The 23,409-nt window shown below is 43.7% G+C and overlaps 1 protein-coding gene across 1 annotated transcript in view; it reads left to right on the top strand.

Moving 5' to 3' along the window:
• The window catches only part of LOC308075739 (uncharacterized protein), a 61,316-nt gene that overhangs the window by 14,197 nt on the left and 23,710 nt on the right, over window positions 1-23,409 (top strand). Inside the window, exons 2-12 of the mRNA XM_080415685.1 lie at window positions 4,397-4,470; window positions 5,139-5,192; window positions 5,301-6,008; window positions 6,143-6,844; window positions 7,187-7,305; window positions 7,891-8,704; window positions 11,625-11,785; window positions 13,292-13,487; window positions 21,367-21,420; window positions 21,516-21,670; window positions 22,410-23,076. Of these exons, the coding sequence (XP_080271811.1) occupies window positions 5,159-5,192; window positions 5,301-6,008; window positions 6,143-6,844; window positions 7,187-7,305; window positions 7,891-8,704; window positions 11,625-11,785; window positions 13,292-13,487; window positions 21,367-21,420; window positions 21,516-21,670; window positions 22,410-23,076 (3,610 nt within the window). The 5' untranslated portion in view covers window positions 4,397-4,470; window positions 5,139-5,158. The remainder of the gene's footprint in view (window positions 1-4,396; window positions 4,471-5,138; window positions 5,193-5,300; window positions 6,009-6,142; window positions 6,845-7,186; window positions 7,306-7,890; window positions 8,705-11,624; window positions 11,786-13,291; window positions 13,488-21,366; window positions 21,421-21,515; window positions 21,671-22,409; window positions 23,077-23,409) is intronic.

The raw sequence follows: 23,409 nt of genomic DNA, 5'->3' as shown, positions 1-23,409 counted from the left end.
TGACTGTGTTTGGGGGGGAGGGTGATATCACTGACTGTGTTTGGGGGGGGGGGGGTGATATCACTGACTGTGTTTGGGGGGGGGGGTGATATCACTGACTGTGTTTGGGGGGGAGGGTGATATCACTGACTGTGTTTGGGGGGGGGGGGTGATATCACTGACTGTGTTTGGGGGGGAGGGTGATATCACTGACTGTGTTTGGGGGGGGTGATATCACTGACTGTGTTTGGGGGGGAGGGTGATATCACTGACTGTGTTTGGGGGGGAGGGTGATATCACTGACTGTGTTTGGGGGGGGAGGGTGATATCACTGACTGTGTTTGGGGGGGGGGGTGATATCACTGACTGTGTTTGGGGGGGAGGGTGATATCACTGACTGTGTTTGAGGGGGAGGGTGATATCACTGACTGTGTTTGCGGGGGAGGGTGATATCACTGACTGTGTTTGAGGGGGAGGGTGATATCACTGACTGTGTTTGAGGGGGAGGGTGATATCACTGACTGTGTTTGGGGGGGAGGGTGATATCACTGACTGTGTTTGGGGGGGAGGGTGATATCACTGACTGTGTTTGGGGGGGAGGGTGATATCACTGACTGTGTTTGGGGGGGGGGGGGGGTGATATCACTGACTGTGTTTGGGGGGGAGGGTGATATCACTGACTGTGTTTGGGGGGGGGGGGTGATATCACTGACTGTGTTTGGGGGGGGGGGTGATATCACTGACTGTGTTTGGGGGGGAGGGTGATATCACTGACTGTGTTTGGGGGGGGTGATATCACTGACTGTGTTTGGGGGGGGGGGGTGATATCACTGACTGTGTTTGGGGGGGGGGGTGATATCACTGACTGTGTTTGGGGGGGAGGGTGATATCACTGACTGTGTTTGGGGGGGGGGGGTGATATCACTGACTGTGTTTGGGGGGGGGGTGATATCACTGACTGTGTTTGGGGGGGAGGGTGATATCACTGACTGTGTTTGGGGGGGGGGGGGTGATATCACTGACTGTGTTTGGGGGGGAGGGTGATATCACTGACTGTGTTTGGGGGGGGGGTGATATCACTGACTGTGTTTGGGGGGGAGGGTGATATCACTGACTGTGTTTGGGGGGGAGGGTGATATCACTGACTGTGTTTGGGGGGGAGGGTGATATCACTGACTGTGTTTGGGGGGGTGATATCACTGACTGTGTTTGGGGGGGGGGGTGATATCACTGACTGTGTTTGGGGGGGAGGGTGATATCACTGACTGTGTTTGGGGGGGAGGGTGATATCACTGACTGTGTTTGGGGGGGAGGGTGATATCACTGAGTGTGTTTGGGGGGGTGATATCACTGACTGTGTTTGGGGGGGAGGGTGATATCACTGACTGTGTTTGGGGGGGTGATATCACTGACTGTGTTTGGGGGGGAGGGTGATATCACTGACTGTGTTTGGGGGGGAGGGTGATATCACTGAGTGTGTTTGGGGGGGTGATATCACTGACTGTGTTTGGGGGGGAGGGTGATATCACTGACTGTGTTTGGGGGGGGTGATATCACTGACTGTGTTTGGGGGGGGGAGGGTGATATCACTGACTGTGTTTGGGGGGGAGGGTGATATCACTGACTGTGTTTGGGGGGGAGGGTGATATCACTGAGTGTGTTTGGGGGGGTGATATCACTGACTGTGTTTGGGGGGGAGGGTGATATCACTGACTGTGTTTGCGGGGGGGGGAGGGTGATATCACTGACTGTGTTTGGGGGGGGGGAGGGTGATATCACTGACTGTGTTTGGGGGGGGGGGGGGAGGGTGATATCACTGACTGTTTGGGGGGGGGGGGGAGGGTGATATCACTGACTGTTTGGGGGGGGGGGGGGGAGGGTGATATCACTGACTGTTTGGGGGGGGGGGAGGGTGATATCACTGACTGTGTTTGGGGGGGGGGGGTGATATCACTGACTGTGTTTGGGGGGGAGGGTGATATCACTGACTGTGTTTGGGGGGGGTGATATCACTGACTGTGTTTGGGGGGGAGGGTGATATCACTGACTGTGTTTGGGGGGGAGGGTGATATCACTGACTGTGTTTGGGGGGGAGGGTGATATCACTGACTGTGTTTGGGGGGGGGGGTGATATCACTGACTGTGTTTGGGGGGGAGGGTGATATCACTGACTGTGTTTGAGGGGGAGGGTGATATCACTGACTGTGTTTGCGGGGGAGGGTGATATCACTGACTGTGTTTGAGGGGGAGGGTGATATCACTGACTGTGTTTGAGGGGGAGGGTGATATCACTGACTGTGTTTGGGGGGGAGGGTGATATCACTGACTGTGTTTGGGGGGGAGGGTGATATCACTGACTGTGTTTGGGGGGGAGGGTGATATCACTGACTGTGTTTGGGGGGGGGGGGTGATATCACTGACTGTGTTTGGGGGGGAGGGTGATATCACTGACTGTGTTTGGGGGGGGGGGGTGATATCACTGACTGTGTTTGGGGGGGGGGGGTGATATCACTGACTGTGTTTGGGGGGGAGGGTGATATCACTGACTGTGTTTGGGGGGGGTGATATCACTGACTGTGTTTGGGGGGGGGGGTGATATCACTGACTGTGTTTGGGGGGGGGGTGATATCACTGACTGTGTTTGGGGGGGAGGGTGATATCACTGACTGTGTTTGGGGGGGGGGGGTGATATCACTGACTGTGTTTGGGGGGGGGGTGATATCACTGACTGTGTTTGGGGGGGAGGGTGATATCACTGACTGTGTTTGGGGGGGGGGGGGTGATATCACTGACTGTGTTTGGGGGGGAGGGTGATATCACTGACTGTGTTTGGGGGGGGGTGATATCACTGACTGTGTTTGGGGGGGAGGGTGATATCACTGACTGTGTTTGGGGGGGAGGGTGATATCACTGACTGTGTTTGGGGGGGAGGGTGATATCACTGACTGTGTTTGGGGGGGTGATATCACTGACTGTGTTTGGGGGGGGGGGGTGATATCACTGACTGTGTTTGGGGGGGAGGGTGATATCACTGACTGTGTTTGGGGGGGAGGGTGATATCACTGACTGTGTTTGGGGGGGAGGGTGATATCACTGAGTGTGTTTGGGGGGGTGATATCACTGACTGTGTTTGGGGGGGAGGGTGATATCACTGACTGTGTTTGGGGGGGTGATATCACTGACTGTGTTTGGGGGGGAGGGTGATATCACTGACTGTGTTTGGGGGGGAGGGTGATATCACTGAGTGTGTTTGGGGGGGTGATATCACTGACTGTGTTTGGGGGGGAGGGTGATATCACTGACTGTGTTTGGGGGGGTGATATCACTGACTGTGTTTGGGGGGGAGGGTGATATCACTGACTGTGTTTGGGGGGGAGGGTGATATCACTGACTGTGTTTGGGGGGGAGGGTGATATCACTGACTGTGTTTGGGGGGGAGGGTGATATCACTGACTGTGTTTGGGGGGGAGGGTGATATCACTGAGTGTGTTTGGGGGGGTGATATCACTGACTGTGTTTGGGGGGGAGGGTGATATCACTGACTGTGTTTGGGGGGGTGATATCACTGACTGTGTTTGGGGGGGAGGGTGATATCACTGACTGTGTTTGGGGGGGAGGGTGATATCACTGAGTGTGTTTGGGGGGGTGATATCACTGACTGTGTTTGGGGGGGAGGGTGATATCACTGACTGTGTTTGGGGGGGTGATATCACTGACTGTGTTTGGGGGGGAGGGTGATATCACTGACTGTGTTTGGGGGGGAGGGTGATATCACTGACTGTGTTTGGGGGGGAGGGTGATATCACTGAGTGTGTTTGGGGGGTGATATCACTGACTGTGTTTGGGGGGGAGGGTGATATCACTGACTGTGTTTGCGGGGGGGGGAGGGTGATATCACTGACTGTGTTTGGGGGGGGGGAGGGTGATATCACTGACTGTGTTTGGGGGGGGGGGGGGAGGGTGATATCACTGACTGTTTGGGGGGGGGGGGGGAGGGTGATATCACTGACTGTTTGGGGGGGGGGGGGGGGGGAGGGTGATATCACTGACTGTTTGGGGGGGGGGGAGGGTGATATCACTGCATGTAATCCTACGGGCTGGAGGCTCCTCACTGGCAGGTGAGTCAGTAGAATACAGCAGTGACAACACACAACTGTACTGTTTGTGGTGACTAACTAAACTTTGTGGTAAAAGCAACCAAAAAAAGAGGTGACATTTGATATAATGATGCACACAATAGGACTGTTTACCCTACGAACGCAGGATACATTCAGGGAGGACTAATATGGTTATTAATTGTACAGTGATTTATGATATCATCAGTTCTGTGATATCAAATAAAAGATGTATTGTGGACCTTTTGATCAGAGTCATTCTTACAGCAGGTTAATGATTACAGTTTCCTCTTCATTTATAGGAATCACATCTCAGTGCATGTTGACACTGGAGGACTGAAGGTTTACCGTCTGGACATGTTTCTTGTGTAGACAGGTAATCCACTGAGCATGCACCAACCTTTCAATACGGGAAACACATTCACTTAATACTTCTCTGAGCCAGAAAGACAGCAGTGTGATTGCACAATCATTGTGAGCTGCCATGTGACGTAGGCTACAGGCTAATAAAACTAAATAGCACAGACTACATAAACAGGATGAAGGATTAGTGCAGGAGGTCATTTGAATGCAGATCTGAGGGTACTTAAAAAATAGATTTTTTTTTGTAGAACATTTATAAAAGATCTCTCTCACACTTATGCCAGTGTGCCGGTGATTACCTTTCCCTTTGCCAATGGTGGTACCCATGCCTATATAAGGTTGCCTACCACTGACCTAAAGTGTTGTGTTATAGCGCCACCATGAGGCCAATTAGAAAAGTATTTGGGAATTTACTTCCTTTTCCCACTGGCAGCATTCACCACATATATGACCCTGATCAGTGTAGGAGTTTGTGAGATTAGCCTGAAAACACTGCAGTTGAACATATAGAGTACGATTTCCCTCTTCTTTAATTATATGCGTGCGTGCGTTTAGAGAGAGAGAGAAAGTGCACAGGCTAACTTACAGCCCTCTTCCATTGTTTATAATGTTGTGTGATAAATAATGTTACTCTACACAGTCAGTAATATTGTAATATAAACTTAGTTTACTGTTTTACAGTTCAAACAACAGCTGTAGACATGATGTCCAGTGGAACCTCAGCTTCCATCAGAGGTGAGTTATTCTATTAAAGTTCTATTAAAACAGATGAAACCAACAAACTAATAATGGTTTAGTCACATCTGTGATCTTTGTGAATATTATATTAATTTTTCCAACCAGGGAAGAACAGCGACCCAGAACTGAGAATTGTTCTGATCGGGGGAAGAAGTGGATTTGAACCCAGTGGAAAGAGTGCAGTAGGAAACATCATCCTGGGCAGAGATGTTTTTGACACAAACACAAGAACAACCAAGAATGTCTTGAGACAACAGGAAGTGTCTGGGAGACAGGTCACTGTGGTCGACACTCTAGGATGGATGTCTTATCATCCCTTAGATCTGACCCCTAAACTGACTCAGTTAGAAATCCAACAGAGTGTGAATCTGTGTCCTCCAGGACCCAATGCCTTCGTCCTAGTGATGCCACTGGACAACACATATGATGAAACAGGGATCTCAGCAGAGGAGCATGTGAATCTTCTCCTCAGTGACAGAGTGTGGAAACACACTATTGTGGTGTTCACTGTAGCTGATAAAAACAAAATGATACCAGTGAGAGATCTCATTAGAGCTGACCCTAGCTTAAGATCTCTTATAGAGAAATGTGAAGGACGCTTCCATGTTCTTAACATTACTGACAGAGGAGATGGAAGTCAGGTCACAGAGCTGATGAAGAAGATAGATCAGATGGTGACTAGTAATGGTCACTATGAGACAGAAGAACACGTCTCAGAGGAACTGAAGGAGATGGAGAGAACTTTCAGAAGAACAGCAGAACAAAGGAGGACAGACGCTCAGAAACAAACAACTACACTTCCAAAAGCTATTGGTATGTTTTTGTTTTTAAGTAAACAATATTTCATGTTAATGTTCAGTTGATCTATAATAACCTGAATATTGTTGCTTTGTCCATTAAACAAAAAGGTGTCATAGTGAAAGTAAACAATATGTTTTCTCTGACAGGACTGACTGACCTCAGGATTCTGTTGTTGGGATGGTGTGGGTCTGGAAAGAGTTCAACAGGAAACACCATTCTGGGAGGAAGTGATTTTAAAGTTAGTCATGGAAGTCAGAGGTCAGCGCAGTGTGAGGTGAGACATGGTGAAGTAGCAGGGAGACATGTGACAGTGGTGGACTCACCAGGCTGGTGGTACAACAGTCCACTACAGGACACCTCAGAGATGGACAAACTGGAGATCCAGAACAGTGTGTCTCTCTGTGCTCCTGGACCACATGGAGTTCTTCTGATGATTCCTCTTGATACAGCATTCACCAAAGCACAGAGAGTAGCAGTAGAGGAACACATGACACTTCTGTCACACAGTGTGTGGAGTCACACTATAGCACTGTTCACTGCTGGAGACCGTCTGGGAGACAGAAGCATTGAGCAGCACATTGAGGCTGAAGGGGAAGACCTCCGCTGGCTTGTTGACAAATGTGGGAACAGGTTCCATGTCTTCAACAATAAGAAGAGAGATGACACTCAGGTCACAGAGCTTCTGGAGAAGATAGAGGAGATGGTGACAGGAAACAAAGAACATCATGAAGTTGATGGAGATGTTTCAGAGAAGTTGTCAGAGAGGAAGAGGAACATAGAGGAACATGTCCACTCATTCTTCACCAGGACACACAGACAGAAAGCTGCTCTGAAAGCTCTTTTTGAAGGTGATGATAACAAAAGCTGTCTGTCTGTATGTCTGTATGTCAATAATACATCACTTGTAGATTAGAGTACATTTTATATTTATTGTTGTAACATACGTTGTACATTCTTTGTCATGAAGTCCACTTTAAAAAATATGACCAGCCGTCTGATTACTACGACACTATATTTATAATATAAAATGAGTGATACATCAGTTCTATCATTCTGTGGTCACTTGGAACAACATTAATAATTCATAATAATTCATAATTCAATTCATTATTAATAACTTGATCTCTGAATATAGGCCTAAATGTTCAAATCACTGTGAAGTGAACTAATGTTGAGTTTGTGTTTGTCAGGAGAACATCAGAGTCTACCAGATGTGAGGTTGATGTTGGTTGGTGGAGAGCAGTATGAGAGGAGCACAGCTGGAAATCACATACTGCAGGAGTTTGTGTTTACAGTACCTCCACTGAAGGTGAATAATAATATATGAATTATTATTATGAATGTTTGAATGAATTATCTCAAAGAACACAGTAAAGAGAACCAATATAAATACTTTTCTGATGATGTGTTAAAGTATCTGCTGTCATGAATGACTGAGAACTGTCAGTGATCTATACACACTTCCCTCTTAATATAATTATTGTCCATTACATTTACATGAAATTGAAGATTGTCTTTGGTATTCTGGTAGTCAGTTAATTAAGTAATTTATGATGTTCTGGTTAAGAAGAACCACAGCAGAGGACACTTATGACCTCTAGTACCATTCTTTATCATTAGTGGGACATTGATTCTCCTGTCTGATGGCATCAAATATAATTATGATTTAATGGGTAGAATCGCTGTAGAACTGGGTTGTTCCTGTGGCACTGTTAGTGATGGAGAATAATACGTTCAGTGAGTTAGTCTCTGACCAGGTTGAGAGGGAACTCTTCAATGGGGACAGAATAGAAGGAAGGTTTTACTTAAATCCTGTTAAGAGTTGATAATGATGTCTAACATATTGTAAATCTCACAACATTCAAACTAACATGCAGTGAACCTCATATTCCAGGATTTTAGAGCCCAGACTAAACTGACAGAATGTGTCAGACAAAAGAGACAAGTTGCTGGAAGAAATGTGAGTGTGGTGAACTGTCCAGACTGGTCGACTACACCTCCATCACAGAAGACCAGAGATGTCCTTCTACACGGTGTGACTCTGTGTTCTCCTGGACCCCATGCTGTCCTGTTGAATGTTCCTGTCATGTCCAGTTTCTCTGAAGCTGACAGGAGATCAGTGGAGGAACACATGGAGCTGCTGGGGGACAGAGTCTGGAGACACATTCTGGTTCTGTTCACACAGGGTTGGTGGCTGGGAGAGAGACGTGTTGAGGAGTACATTGTGTCTGAAGGAGAAGCTCTGAGGTGGATCCTGGAAAAATGTGGCTACAGGTACCATGTTCTAGGGTGCTCTGGGAAGGACATTTCATGGGTAACAGAGCTTATGGAGAAAATAGAAGACATGGTGACGAGGAACAGAGGACACTTTGGACCTTCAGACTCAAGAGAAGACGGGTCTGTCAGAGACACTGGACCCTTCAGGGAGGGACATGAGAGAAGACAGAAAACACTGTTTGAAAGACTGACGGGAAAACAAACGATTACCACTGAAAAATTGAGCAGACGAGAAGAAGAATGGAAGAAGAGAGAGGCGGAATGGAGGAGGAGAGAGGAGGAATGGAGGAGGAGAGAGGAGGAATGGAGGAGGAGAGAGGAGGAGATGATAGAGAGGGTGTTGAAGTTTGTGGTGAAGGAGTCAGAAGAACCAACCCTGCCAGCTGTCAGGAGAAGGAACAGCATAGACATAGGCCACATGCCTCCAAGCAGTGAGTATCAATATAATTGATCTGCTAACAGACTTCAATGTGATCATTCTGACAGTGACTTTTCTTTAAGAGGTGGTGCCATGGTTTTGCACTTTTTCTGTTTTTCATGTGTCTATGAGGTTGATGGAACTTCATTAAGCCCCTTGGTGGTGTTTTTATGGTGTTTTATGTCTTCTCTGACTATTTTGAGTTTCTTCCTGGAGGCTGAAACCTTGAGGGTCAAACGTGCCAATAGAGAAACAGCACTTTAATGACAGTAAAAATATACCCTCCCCCTCATTATCATAACAAAACAGGTGTGGGCATGAGGAGGAGGAGGGACTAGGACAAGTGGGTGGTGCTAAGGTGGTGGAGGAGGTGCTAAGGTGAGAACCAGGTATAATTAATGAACTGGAGGCGTGTCCACATAAAAACATAATTTTAACACTTTCTGTACACTTTTTTGAAAAAAATCTTCCTCCTAGTATAACCATAATACCTGATGATTATGTTTTAGGGGGGGGGGAAATCACTGAAAATCACGGCACCCCATCTTTAATGTAACATTTCTTCACCAGATAAACTCTGGGTTATAGGGTTTTCATAACATTTGAATGTGAATAACATTTAATACTTGAAAAAGTGACCTACGGGGCACAGTGGCGCATTCGGTATCGCTGTCGCCTCACAGCTAGAAGGTCCTGGGTTTGATTCCCGCCGGGGACGCTGTGGGCGCCGGGGGCGTGTCTTCTCCTCCGCGTCATCAGCGCCCATACCCTAGGTGGGGTTGGCGAAAGGGCCTACTCTGTGTGGAGTTTGCATGTTCTCCCCGTGTCTCCTAGGGTAGTTAATACCCTCACAAAAACATGCAGTAATCCTGGTCGCTATACCGCCTCCCCCATGACAACCGGGGCGCCTGATGGAGGGGAAGGCAACTAGTTGGAATAACGTGTTCCTTCCACGCGCTACGTCCAACCAGGGAAACTCCCCCCTGTCAGGTGATAAGAAGGTCAGTTGGCTCTCATGCATTGAAGGAAGCATGAGCTCGGCCCTGGCCTCCCTAGGCTGTGGGGGACTAGTGTAGTGCTGGTGTAGGGCTGGTGTAGCGCCCAGGATCACTTAGGAAATTGGCACCAGGTGAAAAAAATGGGTTACAAAAATCGCGGGATAAAAAATAGAAAAAAAAGTGACCTAGACTTTAATAAATATTCCACTTTCAGTGAGTGCATCTAAACTGAATTTGTAAATATTAACATTATGTACGTAATATAATGTTTTGTTATTGTTGTTATTGATTATGACAACAATAAGAACCAACAACAATAATAATGATAATAATAACTAGTCCATACCCATCAATGTGCGCAGCCAAACTATATACAGACTTTTGGGTTATGCGCTTTGAGTCGGTTTGCATAGTTTAAAGTTTTGGACAGTGATTTAATTGCATTGACGTGTGTGTGTGTGTGTGTGTGTGTGTGTGTGTGTGTGTGTGTGTGTGTGTGTGTGTGTGTGTGTGTGTGTGTGTGTGTGTGTGTGTGTGTGTGTGTGTGTGTGTGTGTGTGTGTGTGTGTGTGACAACCCGATCATTTACGACCTGACGTGGAATGGTTGCCACCCACAACCATGAGAAGTTGATGTTTATGCTGTTCTAAGCAATGTGTGCTAATAACACAATGTGGATTCAAACAGTGAATGTGTCAATGTGCGTAACCATGGGCTGTAACCATGACGACTGATCCCATAGCCTGAACTTCGAATCTCCAGTGTTTAAAGGGATTACATAGTTTATAAACATAGTTTATGTTTGTCCGTTTGTCCCGGACAAACATAAACTGTTCGGTTTCACTCGAACAGTTCACACGGACACGGACGCGCACATGCGCGCACATGAGCGTCCATGTCCGTGTCCGGGACAAACATAAACTATAGGGAAAATACGGATTTCAGAAAGAGGACTGTGTTTCAATGCAGGATAACACCCCAGCATCATTATATAGTAGCTGATAGAGGGGAACAAATTCAAAATATATATATATAAATATATTTAAAATGTAGGCTTAATGTTGCCTAGAATCCCTTTAAAGGAGAATTCCGGACAAATTAAGTGTTATCTTTGATGTCTCGTTACTCACCTACCGATGTGAAAAGTAGCGTTCTTTTTTTTCATATATTCCCCTGTCGTCATTTTTTAAACACCCTCCGTTGTTATAATGGGAGCGTGAGGGTTAGTGAAATTCGTCTATTATAACCGACGCAAAGTTGTTTTTTTCACTACTAGTATTCATAGTAGAGTCTCATGATAGTCAAACATGCGTTGAAACTATCTGCGAGGCTGCCGTCAATGGCGAACGATTTAACACTGGTTGCTTGTTTCTTCCAGAACCTGGCAACTCGTGTTGCCAGATTCTGGAAACAAGCAACCAGTGTTAAATCGTTCGCCATTAACGGCAGGCTCGCAGGAATTTTCAGCGCATGTTTGACTATCATGAGACTCTACAATGAATCGTAGTAGAGAAAAAAATAACATTGCGTCGGTTATAATAGACGAACTTCACTAACCCTCACGCTCCCATTATAACAACGGAGGGTGTTTAAAAAATGACGACAGGGGAATATATGAAAAAAAATAACGCTACTTTTCACATCGGTAGGTGAGTAACGAGACATCAAAGATAACACTTAATTTGTCCGGAATTCTCCTTTAACAAACAGCTTAAATTTTGGGAAAGTGAAAAACGGACTTGGTCACTGTCTGCATGCTAATGGTCAATGTCCGTGTGCAAGTTCAGATCAAATGCTTAACCCACTGAGGAGAACCATGCTGAGTGACTGAGTGAATGACAATAGTGCAAATAGTACAGTGTAGGACAGAGGTTTCCTTATTTATATGTAGGATAATAATTATACATGTTGTGTGTTGTGTTGTGTTGTGTTGCAGTGAGTGGTGGAATACCATCTGAAACAGGAAGTTCATACTGCTGGTCACCTGCCAAGGTTTCTGATTGGCTGCTGAAGAGACATCTTGGACCAATAGCGTCCTCTTCAGGATATGAGACCATGATGGAAGCTCCCAGGCAGGCAGACACTGACGTGATGAGTGTGAGCGATGAAACTTCACACACACACACACACACACACACACGCGCGCGCATACACGCACACACACACACATACATCACTTACTACATACAGTATAACATACATATAGGTTGGTTGGTCATACATTCATGCACACAGCAACTGCAGCATGGAATGTGTTAACCTGCAGACAGAGTAACAGTTCCTATGTTTCTTGTAAATCTTCTCTAATGGTTAAGGGGGAGCAGAGACAGGGTCTAGACTAGCAAACAATATCATATAATGAAATGGTTCACCGAAGAATCACCTAAAATACAAATAAAGTCAGAATAAACCACACCCAGCATACATCTCTTAAAGGGATATTTCACTTTAGAAAAAACTTTAGGTTTGTGAATTCCCCAGACAGTTTTTAAGTTGCTTGATTAATTATTTAGATATTTGATATTCATTTGATCAGACATGCCCCCTTCCTATACAAACCCATTATAACTTCAAACTCAATTTTTAACATGTTAGATTTATCAAACACACCCGTCCTTGGTTCTGGTGACTCACCCTGCCCTCCTAATACGTGAGGGGGCCGTGTTTTTTTTATTACTTTTTTCATGTATTTTATAAAAAAAATGTATTGTATTTTTCTTTTCCAATAAAAAAAAAGAAGAAATGATAAAAGAAAAAACACGGCCCCCTCGCGTATTAGGAGGGCAGGGTGTGTCACCAGAACCAAGGACGGTGTTTTTGATGAATCTAACAGGTTAAAAATGAAGTTTGAAGTTATAATGGGTTTGTATAGGAAGGGGGCGTGTCTGATCAAATTAATATCAAATATCTAAATACTGAATCAAGCAACTTAAAAACTGTCTGGGGGCTCACAAAGGCCTGAGTAGACGATAAAATGACCCAAAGTTTTTTTTAAAGTGAAATATCCCTTTAACATTATATTAAAAGGGTAGTTCACCCAAAAAAAAACTTTTTTTCTTATTGCTTAGTCACCCCATTGTTTTTGTCTCATTCCTAAGCCAATAATTTGATGACCAGCGGACCGGTAGGCAACGGTTCCGGTAGGAGACACAAAGGAGACACTTTGTGTCTCCTACCGGAACCGCTGCCGGTCATCAAATTATTGGTTTAGACAATGAGACAAAAACTAAAAAATATCCATGAATTCAAGTCTCCATGGGGTGAGTAATCCATAGGAAAAAATGTAATTTTGAACTATCCCTTTAAAGGACAACTTTGTTTTTTTACAACCAAGGTTTATGTTTTAGCTTGTAATTAAAGTAAATAAAAGAGTTTTAGCAGTTTTCGCGATATTTTTTACAGTGGGCGGGGGCATTCGGGCAGGTGGCTAAATATGTATTTTTTACACCATAACAAAAGGTCCCGTGGTCTTTGACGGCCAGTTATTAGAAAAACAAAGTTGTCCTTTAATGTTTAAATGCTCATTCTAAATGTTGAAGGGTTCTAGCCTATACCTGACATGTCCTTCCTCTGCTCTGATTAATGGTGCTCTCTTTCTTTAAGGTACCTGATGAGTCCATGAGCTCTGGTGAGTCCATGACCTCCGGTGAGTCCATGACCTCTGGTGAGTCCATGAGCTGGGGCGAGGCCTTTAAGGCGGCAGCTCTTCCCCTGTCTGTTTGGGGCCGGGCGAGGGCGTCCATGTTGGTTTGGTTGGGTTTCTTGTTTGTTTTCTACCAAGCAACATCCCTAAATATTCACTGATCACTAATACACCTCACACTGATGTCCTGAACTTAAAGGTCCAGTGCAATGACATTTTCAGTCATTTTATTTTTGAAGTTTCAGTCTGAAACGGCCTCGCAACCAATCAGAAGGTTCCATCCCTTCAGACTATGGCACGGTAGAACCTCACTCACATGGTGCGCAATTTCATTGTTGGTAGCCTGCAGGGGCAGGCTGGCCAAGGGAGAGAGAGACGGCACTGTGCAGAATGTTTATTACCAAGTTGCTTATTTCTAACCTAAAATGTTTTCAGACACATATTTTAGTGCTGATTAAGTTTACAATGAGTAATACACCGTCTGGACGTCATCTTGAATGAGATTCAAAACGGAGTAGTTCTGTAATTAAAATCAGCTGTGTTTGGAAGAACGTGCAGGTATGGGAATCACACAGGTGAACGAAATCAAGATTCATTTATATTCATGAAAGTGAATATATAATATGTCATCATGCAGCACGTTTTCGATTGGCTTTTTATGGCTTTTGATATAAAAATACAAAAAAAAAAAAAAATTGTTTAGCATCTATTGTGTTACTGTAGCTATACCCATACGAAGACCACGTCTATGCTTTAAAATTGTGAAAAATATATTTTTCATTTCACTGACTAGATGATGCAAATGATTAGGTTTTTGTGGCGGGGAAAGGTTCAATCTGTAGACAGACATACAGTAGTAACCAATGTCATTAAGACATACAGACACGCACGCACGCACACACACACGCACAGTTAATTCGGACAAGGTATTAAGCACTTTTTTTGATTGAGTGAATACTATTGAGGTACAGGCAGCGAGTTAAAAAACAAATGGATGACACAAAAAGCCAGAGGCTTTTTTTCCATTGTGGTCCATTCATATTCAACACTCATATTTTCGGACAATATTTGTTTCCAGTGTACCATTCACGACTAGGCAGTCAATAAGATCATGACTTGTCTGCTGAAGTGAACACACATCCTGGATCAATAGCGCCCTCTTCAGGATGTGACGCCATAGAGAAGCTCACACACGTTTTAATTCTTATTTCTTTACAATTGAAACAAACATGTAACACTGATTCATTCATCTTATTTATTCAATCATTCATCATTCATGATCATTGTAAGAACAGTAATATTTGTTCCTTTTTCCTCTCTGGGTCTTATTTCTGTTATAATTTTAGGGAAACAGGAATATTTGCATTTCATTTTCATAACATTGAACAAATCTGCTCTCTTTGAACTTCAAAGGGGTGTGACTGCACTGAGTTGATTGATTGGGCCATAAAAGTGTCAAACTCGTTCTGTGCTCGTTATGCTCTCTCTAATCAATTAATGCATCAAAGACAGCCATCACTTTGATACCTGTCAGAGAGGGGGGGGGGGTGTGTGTTTAACTTTAGTGTGTGTAAAACTTACCTATTGGCCTTTAGATATAAATAGTAACTATGTCTACCTGCTGATTCATTGTGAACACAGAGATTATGTTTGAAATACAGATTCATGCATTTTATATTGATTTATGGATTCATGTTGTATTTGTTTTATATTCCATGTTGTGTGTGATCCTGTAAATTAATATACAGTTGTTTTGTATCAAATAAATCACTGGTTTGACCTATTGGCCTTCGTCAGCGTTTTGTTTGAAGTAAGAGAAATATAAATTTGATTGACTATAAGATGGGGTCTGGGGGGTTCATGAGAGACTGAGAAATGGAGAGAGAGAGGGGGAGGGAGAGACGGAGAGAGAGAGAGAGAGGGGGAGGAAGAGGGAGAGAGAGAGAGGGGGAGGAAGGGAGGAAGGAAGTGAGAGAGAGGGAGAGTGAGAGATGGAGGGAGGGAGAAAGAGAGGGAGGGAGGGAGGGAGAGAGAGAGACATATTGTATGTGACACACGCACGCACGCACACACATTTATTTAGGGCTGTTGTGAGGCCCTCGATATTCTACTACTGTATATATACTATAGACAACTAATCTGTTCAGACAGAGACTACTTATTTATGTATATATTATATTATACACCTGCCACTTTACCTGCTGGTAACTGAATCCTGATCTGACCTCATTTGAAACTGTTGTTGAATTAATATATTATATTATTATCTATTAGTATATGATAATTGTCTTCTGGCTGTATAATTTGTATGAGCTAATGCAGAAAATCCTTCAATGTTGAAGTTGAAGTAGTAATAAAGTATTGAATTTTGGTGCATTACAGAGTATAAAGTAAAAAAGTAGAACATTATATCTAGATCTATATGACATGTGTCAAAGGTAGCAGTTCAGATGTGTTGTCTGAGCATAGTAAATGCAATAATAATAATAATAGGGTGCTGGAACTTATATCACTGTTGTAGGTCAAACAATAGCTTTAGACAGGATGTCCAGTGGAACCTCAACATACATAGACACGCACACGCACACACACACACACACACACACACACACACACACACACACACACACACACACACACACACACACACACACACACACTAGTACACACACGCATCACGCACACACCCTCTGACCATGGTGACATGCAGAACAACAGAGAGTCCCTCTTTGTTCTCTCTTCTGTTTTGCCTTTTTGAGGTCAGGTTCAGGGGTCAAATTGATGATCAGGCTCTCCAGCCCTCATGAAAAAAAAAAGTGCTTTTGTCTATGTTTATGTCTTGAAAATGTTGAGACTAAACATGAGGGGTCTTTCTAAGATCAATAAGATGGGGAGAGAGTCTGGGAGATTGGTGGAGTTATTGATCTCAGGGCTAGTAAACAAGATATTTGCTCCGATTATGCTGTCGGGGACCTTTTTTGGGGCTCGCCGACAAAACCCCCGATCTGACGCAGATCGGGCTTTGATCACCGAGGTTTTGCTCGCTGTGTGTGAAAAGCTCAGCCTAGATTGCGAGCGATTCTCGGGCATAAATATTGTCTAGTAAGACGGTTCAAAGATCCAATCATAACCCTCTCGAGTTGCTCACAAGACGGTCGGGGGCGCCCGACCATTTTCAAACATGTTTGATATTTATCTAACATTAACGGTACATGTTACATACCGTCAGGTTGTTTATGTACAGTAGGATGGACAATCAGGTGCAGCTGCGGTGGATCAAATTGAGTGACAGGTGATGACATAATATATTTTCATATTTCACCCGTCATCCCTTCATTTATGTGCAGTAGGCTATGTATTTTATGTTTACCATACCAAAACTCTAGGTGTTTTTCCGTATAATGTATCTATCTATCTATCTATCTATCTATCTGTCTGTCTGTCTGTCTGTCTGTCTATCTATCTGTCTGTCTGTCTGTCTGTCTGTCTGTCTGTCTGTCTGTCTTGATTGACACATTGTGGTAAAAAGCAACCAAAAAAAAGAGATGACATTTGATATAATGATGCACTTAGAATCCTATTGAAGCTCAGTTGGACGAGTGCAAGTCAATCGTTTGTGTGCAGTGATGTTCCCACCTTGGACGCCTTGCTTACAAAGTGTATGTATACGTTTATGGAGTGCCTAAAAGGTTAATATTAAAATGCAGTACCACTGTGTACTGTAATAATGAATGATAAATGCATGGATGACTTCTATAATGTTAAGACTGTTTACCGTACGAATGCAGGATAAATTAATGGAGTACTTGTATGGTTATATTTGTACTTCACTATCAAGTGCAGCGTACCTTTGATCAGAGTCATTCTTACAGCAGGTTAATGATTACAGTTTCCTCTTCATTTATAGGAATCACATGTCAGTGCATGTTGACACTGGAGGACTGATCGTTACTGTCTGGACGTGTTTCTTCTGTAGACAGGTAACACACTGACAACTTATAATCTTACTATCTGGGTAACCTGTTCAATAATTAAAAAACTCTTGAGAGATGACTAATATTTCAATATAAATGATGGATGTGCAGTATAACATAGTGTGGGAATCCCTGTCTGTCTGTCTGTCTGTCTGTCTGTCTGTCTGTCTGTCTGTCTGTCTGTCTGTCTGTCTGTCTGTCTGTCTGTCCACCTATTTTGGGAACGGTTCTCGAGAGCCATTCATCCGATTGACTTCACACTTGACTGCATGGGTGCTGATTTATGTGTCTGTGGGTGCTTCGGTGGGTGCTCAGTTGGGTGAGCACCCACCCACCACCTCAGCACTCCCACAAGGAGTGCTGGGCATGCTACATGTTGGATGTTGCATGCAAACAAGTGAGGATCGCATTGTGCACCAACTGGTTCCTGAGATGGGCACATGTAACAGAAAACCATGATAGTCATGGGGGCCATTGCAGTCGAATTGCAGCCACCTGTAAGTGCTCTTTTAGAGCGGTTTTGAAGGAGAGTAGGGATTTACACTCCTTTATGACTGTTGGTAGACATTTTTGTGGCATAGCAGGAGAATGAATTTAACCCCTTGTTTGAGCCAAATCTGGGTTGAAACGTGATTAGTGGAACTCCCTCTAGTGATTGTGGACGTCATGTGACGTTTGTTTGTTTGACAGGTACATGGGTGTCTTTGTGGTGTAGTGTATCTTGTAGACCAGGCCCATTGCAAGTTGTACTCTGTCCCCTGAGACATCCCACCCTAACATAATGAGCAGGGGTTAGATGAGTTGTAGATGTAAGGTTTGGTTAACTTTTTTGATTACTTTATTTGCCATTTTATCACTGGAAAGATTTGCCTCTAAAATGGAACGCAGGTAGGTAATTTCCTTTTTTCTTGCTCAGCTTTCTCCATGGGTGCTCGGGCCCTGAAGCAGCCACAGAATCAGCGCCTATACAGTGTCTAGTGTGAAGTTGATCGGATGTGTGGTTCTCCAGAACCAGTCAACACTGAGTGGGTCTGCGTTCAGAACGGCAGACATGGGCATGGCTGATTGTCATTGCAGTTGATTGGATGTACATTTGACCTCATACCTCATACTACTGCAGTTAGTTCAGATACGCATATGGGAGTTTCAATGTGAGGTTGGCAGAAACCCTTATAATGATTAACTACATTCATTCACACTGGCAGTGTAAGAGTTATGACATTGTTTGGTGTGCGTGTGCGTGCGTGTTTCAGGCTAATCTCACAAACTCCTACACTGATCAGGGTCATATATCTGGTGAATGCTGCCAGTGGGAAAAGGAAGTCAATTCCCAAATATTTTTCTAATTGGCCTCATGGTGGCGCTATAATGGAACACTTTAGGTCCCACCATTGGCAAAGGGAATGGTAATCAATTTTTTAACACATCAGGTGCCAGCATTTTATAATAACAGATTATGTTCGGTGCCGAAATCTCACCGTTGAGCTGCGCAGCGCTGTTTAAACTGTAGACTCCACGACGTGCATTCCATGAGAAAAAAAAGCATGTCTCCATTTTAGCCGATGGTGCTGGCTAACGCCTGAAACGATAACATCTCTCACGCGAGTAACAATGGCGGAGCGATCGTGCACACAAAATGAGTCGTTTTCCCCAGCGTAAAATGTTTCGGAGTTATAGGGGTTTTAGAGAAGGAAATAGAGCGGAAGCGGATGTGCGCCATGTTTTTTGACACGATGATGCATCTGGCCCATCCTTGTCAGATTCACCGTGGGTGATCCCAAAGCTGCTCCAGCCCCTTACCTCCCGTATGGGAAAAAACGGCACCAGAGCGCTACTATGTGAAAACACGGTCCAGACCGTGATCGGCACCCGATGTGTTAAGTTCCCTCGCATCTGCATACAAATGACCTCCCACTAATCCTTCATCCTGTTTATGTAGTCTGTGTTATTTAGTTTTATTAGCCTGTAGCCTACGTCACATGGCAGCTCACAATGATTGTGCAATCACACTGCTGTCTTTCTGGCTCAGTGAACAATGGCAAAAACGGAAACGTGTGTGTGGGTGTAATAGTAATTCATTACATGTCACTATATATTTGCACATACGTGAAGCATGGAGCAGTGAGCAGCCACTGTGCGGCACTCGGGACATACAGGCTCTGGCTCCCCTGTGTGTGTGCGTGCGTGCGTGCGTGCGTGGGTGCGTGTGTGTGTGTGTGTGTGTGCGTGCGTGCGTGTGTAAATGGTAATGATTAACAAAAAGCAGCATGAAGCTCATTGTCACATGATACCTGGGACCTCATTTAAAGTAGTTCACCCCAAAATGACTTTTTTTCTATGGATGACTCACACCATGGAGCCTTGAATTCATGGAGATTTTTTAGTTTTTTCCGCATTTCTAAGCCAATAATTTGACCCACACACAAAAACAAAAAATCTCCTTGAATTCAAGGCTCCATGGTGTGAGAACTGTTTACTGTACATATTTTAAAAATGTCTTTCCTTTAAGCTGTTTATATGATGTTCTGCATAGTAGTGTATATCTGTCTGTTTTTTAATGTCTCCATGAATTGAGTAGGCTACATGGGGATCTCATTTGAAACAAGCCATTGCGGCTTTTATTAGCGATCCATTTTAGTTGACCTTGCATTGTAAACTGTACTTCCATGTGCTTTTTCTCTGCAAACTTCTGAATAAAGTATTCAATCAATCAATCAGTAATCGATAGAAAATAAGTAAGTTTTGGGGTGAACTACTCCTTTAAGGAACATTGGTCCAAAAATAATAATGATCCTAAAAGCAAGGTTCAACAACCTCTGTCTCATGAAGTGCCATGTTTTTATTTTCTTGATAGTTGGCGTACCATATCAACATAAAGCATCATTATGACACCACATTAAAATTTAGATTTAGATTGTCCACATAAATGCGTCAACATTTTTAAGAAACATTTTATTTCACAGCAGGACATTATAATGATCACTATAAACTTGTCTTAGAGCCACAAACCACCAATCTCCCAGACTCCGAGCTCCCCATCTTATTCATCAGCTTACATATACTGTACTTGGACTTTCAAAAATGTTTGAAAGTCCAAATATCCATTTAACACTGGATGTTCGGCCAACAAATTATGTTCGAGACATAAAACCATATTTCTTTGCCGTTTTTGCCATTGTTCACTGAGCCAGAAAGACAGCAGTGTGATTGCACAATCATTGTGAGCTGCCATGTGATGTAGGCTACAGGCTAATAAAACTAAATAGCACAGACTACATAAACAGGATGAAGGATTAGTGCAGGAGGTCATTTGAATGCAGATGCGAGGGTACTTAAAAAATAGATTATTTTTCGTAGAACATTTATAAAAGATCTCTCTCACACTTATGCCAGTGTGCCGGTGATTACCTTTCCCTTTGCCAATGGTGGTACCCATGCCTCTAAGGTTGCCTACCCCTGACCTAAAGTGTTGTGTTATAGCGCCACCATGAGGCCAATTAGAAAAATATTTGGGAATTGACTTCCTTTTCCCACTGGCAGCATTCACCACATATATGACCCCTGATCAGTGTAGGAGTTGATATGTGTGTGTGTGTGTGTGTGTGTGTGTGTGTGTGTGTGTGTGTGTGTGTGTGTGTGTGTGTGTACGCATTGTGTTGATCTGTGTCTGGTTTTTGTTTGTATTCATGGTGTGTCTATATACTATATTATGCTGGCATAGTTTTTTGTCATATAAATTAATTTAACAAATCATAACAAAAAGGACTTTATGCATAATGGGAATATTTCATACAGTATGTTGTTATCTGACTGTGTGTGTGTGTGTGTGTGTGTGTGTGTGTGTGTGTGTGTGTGTGTGTGTGTGTGTGTGTGTGTGTGTGTGTGTGTGTGTGTGTGTGTGTGTGTGTGTGTGTGTGTGTGTGTGTGTGTGTGTTTAGAGAGAGATTAAGTGCACAGGCTCACTTACTGCCCTCTTCCATTGTTTAATGGTGTGTGATAAATAATGTTACTCTACACAGTCAGTAATATTGTAATAAGTAACTTATTTGACTGTTTTACAGTTCAAACAACAGCTGCAGACAAGATGTCCAGTGGAACCTCAGCTTCCATCAGAGGTGAGTTCCATTAAAACACATGAAATCAACAAACTGATACAGGTTTACTCACATTATGTGATCTTTATGAATATTATATTTATTTTTCCAACCAGGGAAGAACAGCGACCCATCAGAACTGAGAATTGTTCTGATCGGGGGAAGACACAGAGTTATACCCAGTGGAAAGAGTTCATTAGGAAACATCATCCTGGGCAGAGATGTTTTTGACACAAACACAAGAACAACTAAGAGTGTCATGAGACAAGAGGTAGTGTCAGGGAAACGGGTCACTGTGGTCGACACTCCAGGATGGATATCTCATTGTCCCCTAGATCTAACACCTAAACGGACTCAGTTAGAAATCCAACAGAGTGTGTATCTGTGTCCTCCAGGACCCAATGCCTTTGTCCTGGTGATGCCATTACAATACATAAATGAAGCAGATGTAATGTCAGCAGAGGAGCATGTAAATCTTCTCCTCAGTGACCGTATGTGGAAACACACTATTGTGGCGTTCACTGTAGCTGATAAAACCAAAATGATACCTGTGAGAGATCTCATTAGTGCAGCTCCTAACTTAAGATCTCTTAATGAGAAATGTGAAGGCCGCTTCCATGTTCTTAGCTTGACCGACAGTGGAGATGGAAGTCAGGAGTTAATGGAGAAGATAGAGCAGATGGTGGCTAGTAATGGTTGTCACTATGAGACAGACAAACATGTCTCAAAGAAACTAAAGGAGATGGAGAGAACTATCAGAAGAAGAGCAGAACAAAGGAGGGCAGATGCTCAGAATCAAACAACTAGACTTCCAAAAGACATTGGTATGTTTTGTTTAACTTTTTTGAGTATTTGTAAATTCCATGTTAATTTCCAGTTGATCTAATTTGTCTCCATTTGATTATTATAGAAATTGATTATTATATAGAAACACAAAAAGGTGTCATAGTAAAAGTAAATGTTTTTTTCTGACAGGACTGACTGACCTCAGGATTGTGTTGTTGGGACAGGATTATTCTGGGAAGAGTTCAGCAGGAAACACCATTCTGGGAGGAAGTGATTTTAAAGTAAATCAGGGATTTCACAGGTCAGTGCAGTGTGAGGTGAGACATGGTAAAGTAGCAGGGAGACAGCTGACGGTAGTGGACTCACCAGGCTGGCACTACAACAGACAACTACAGGACACCTCAGAGATGGACAAACTGGAGATCCAGAACAGTGTTTCTCTCTGTCCTCCTGGACCACATGCTGCTCTTCTGATGGTTCCCATTGATGAAGCATTCACCAACGCAATGAAAGTAGCAGTAGAGGAACACATGACACTTCTGTCACATCATGTGTGGAGTCACACAGTAGTACTGTTCAACTATGGAGACTGTCTGGGAGACACAAGCATTGAGCAGCACATTGAGGCTGAAGGGGAAGACCTCTGCTGGCTTGTTGACAAATGTGGGAACAGGTTCCATGTCTTCAACAATAAGAAGAGAGATGACACTCAGGTCACAGAGCTCCTGGAGATGATAGAGGAGATGGTGGCAGGAAACAAAGAACATTATGAAGTTGATGAAGATGTTTCAGATAAGTTGTCAGAGAGGAAGAGGAACATAGAGGAACATGTCCACACATTCATCACCAGGACACACAGACAAAGAACTGCTCTGAAAGCTCTGTTTGAAGGTGATGTTTATAAAAGCTCTAGTCTGTCTGTCTGTCTGTCTGTCTGTCTGTCTGTCTGTCTGTCTGTCTGTCTGTCTGTCTGTCTGTCTGTCTGTCTGTCTGTCTGTCTGTGTGTGTGTCTATATACTGTAGCTATCTGTCTGTCTGTCAATCTGTCTGTTTGCATCTTAAGAATCTGGCTGGTAAAGTATTACTAATTACTGCCATAAGGTGTGTACAGGCCATGACTGTATGGTCCAGTCTACCGCTCTTATTTTTATTATTGTTATTGTGCCTTTTTGTATTTAGTAATAAAGCTCAGTAATTTGAATATAAGTCAGTGATCTGCTCTGC

The sequence above is a fragment of the Gymnoscopelus braueri genome, assembly GCF_963280865.1.
Source record: "Gymnoscopelus braueri genome assembly, chromosome: 20".
Lineage (NCBI taxonomy): Eukaryota > Metazoa > Chordata > Actinopteri > Myctophiformes > Myctophidae > Gymnoscopelus > Gymnoscopelus braueri.
This window is presented reverse-complemented; position numbering and strand designations above follow the sequence as displayed.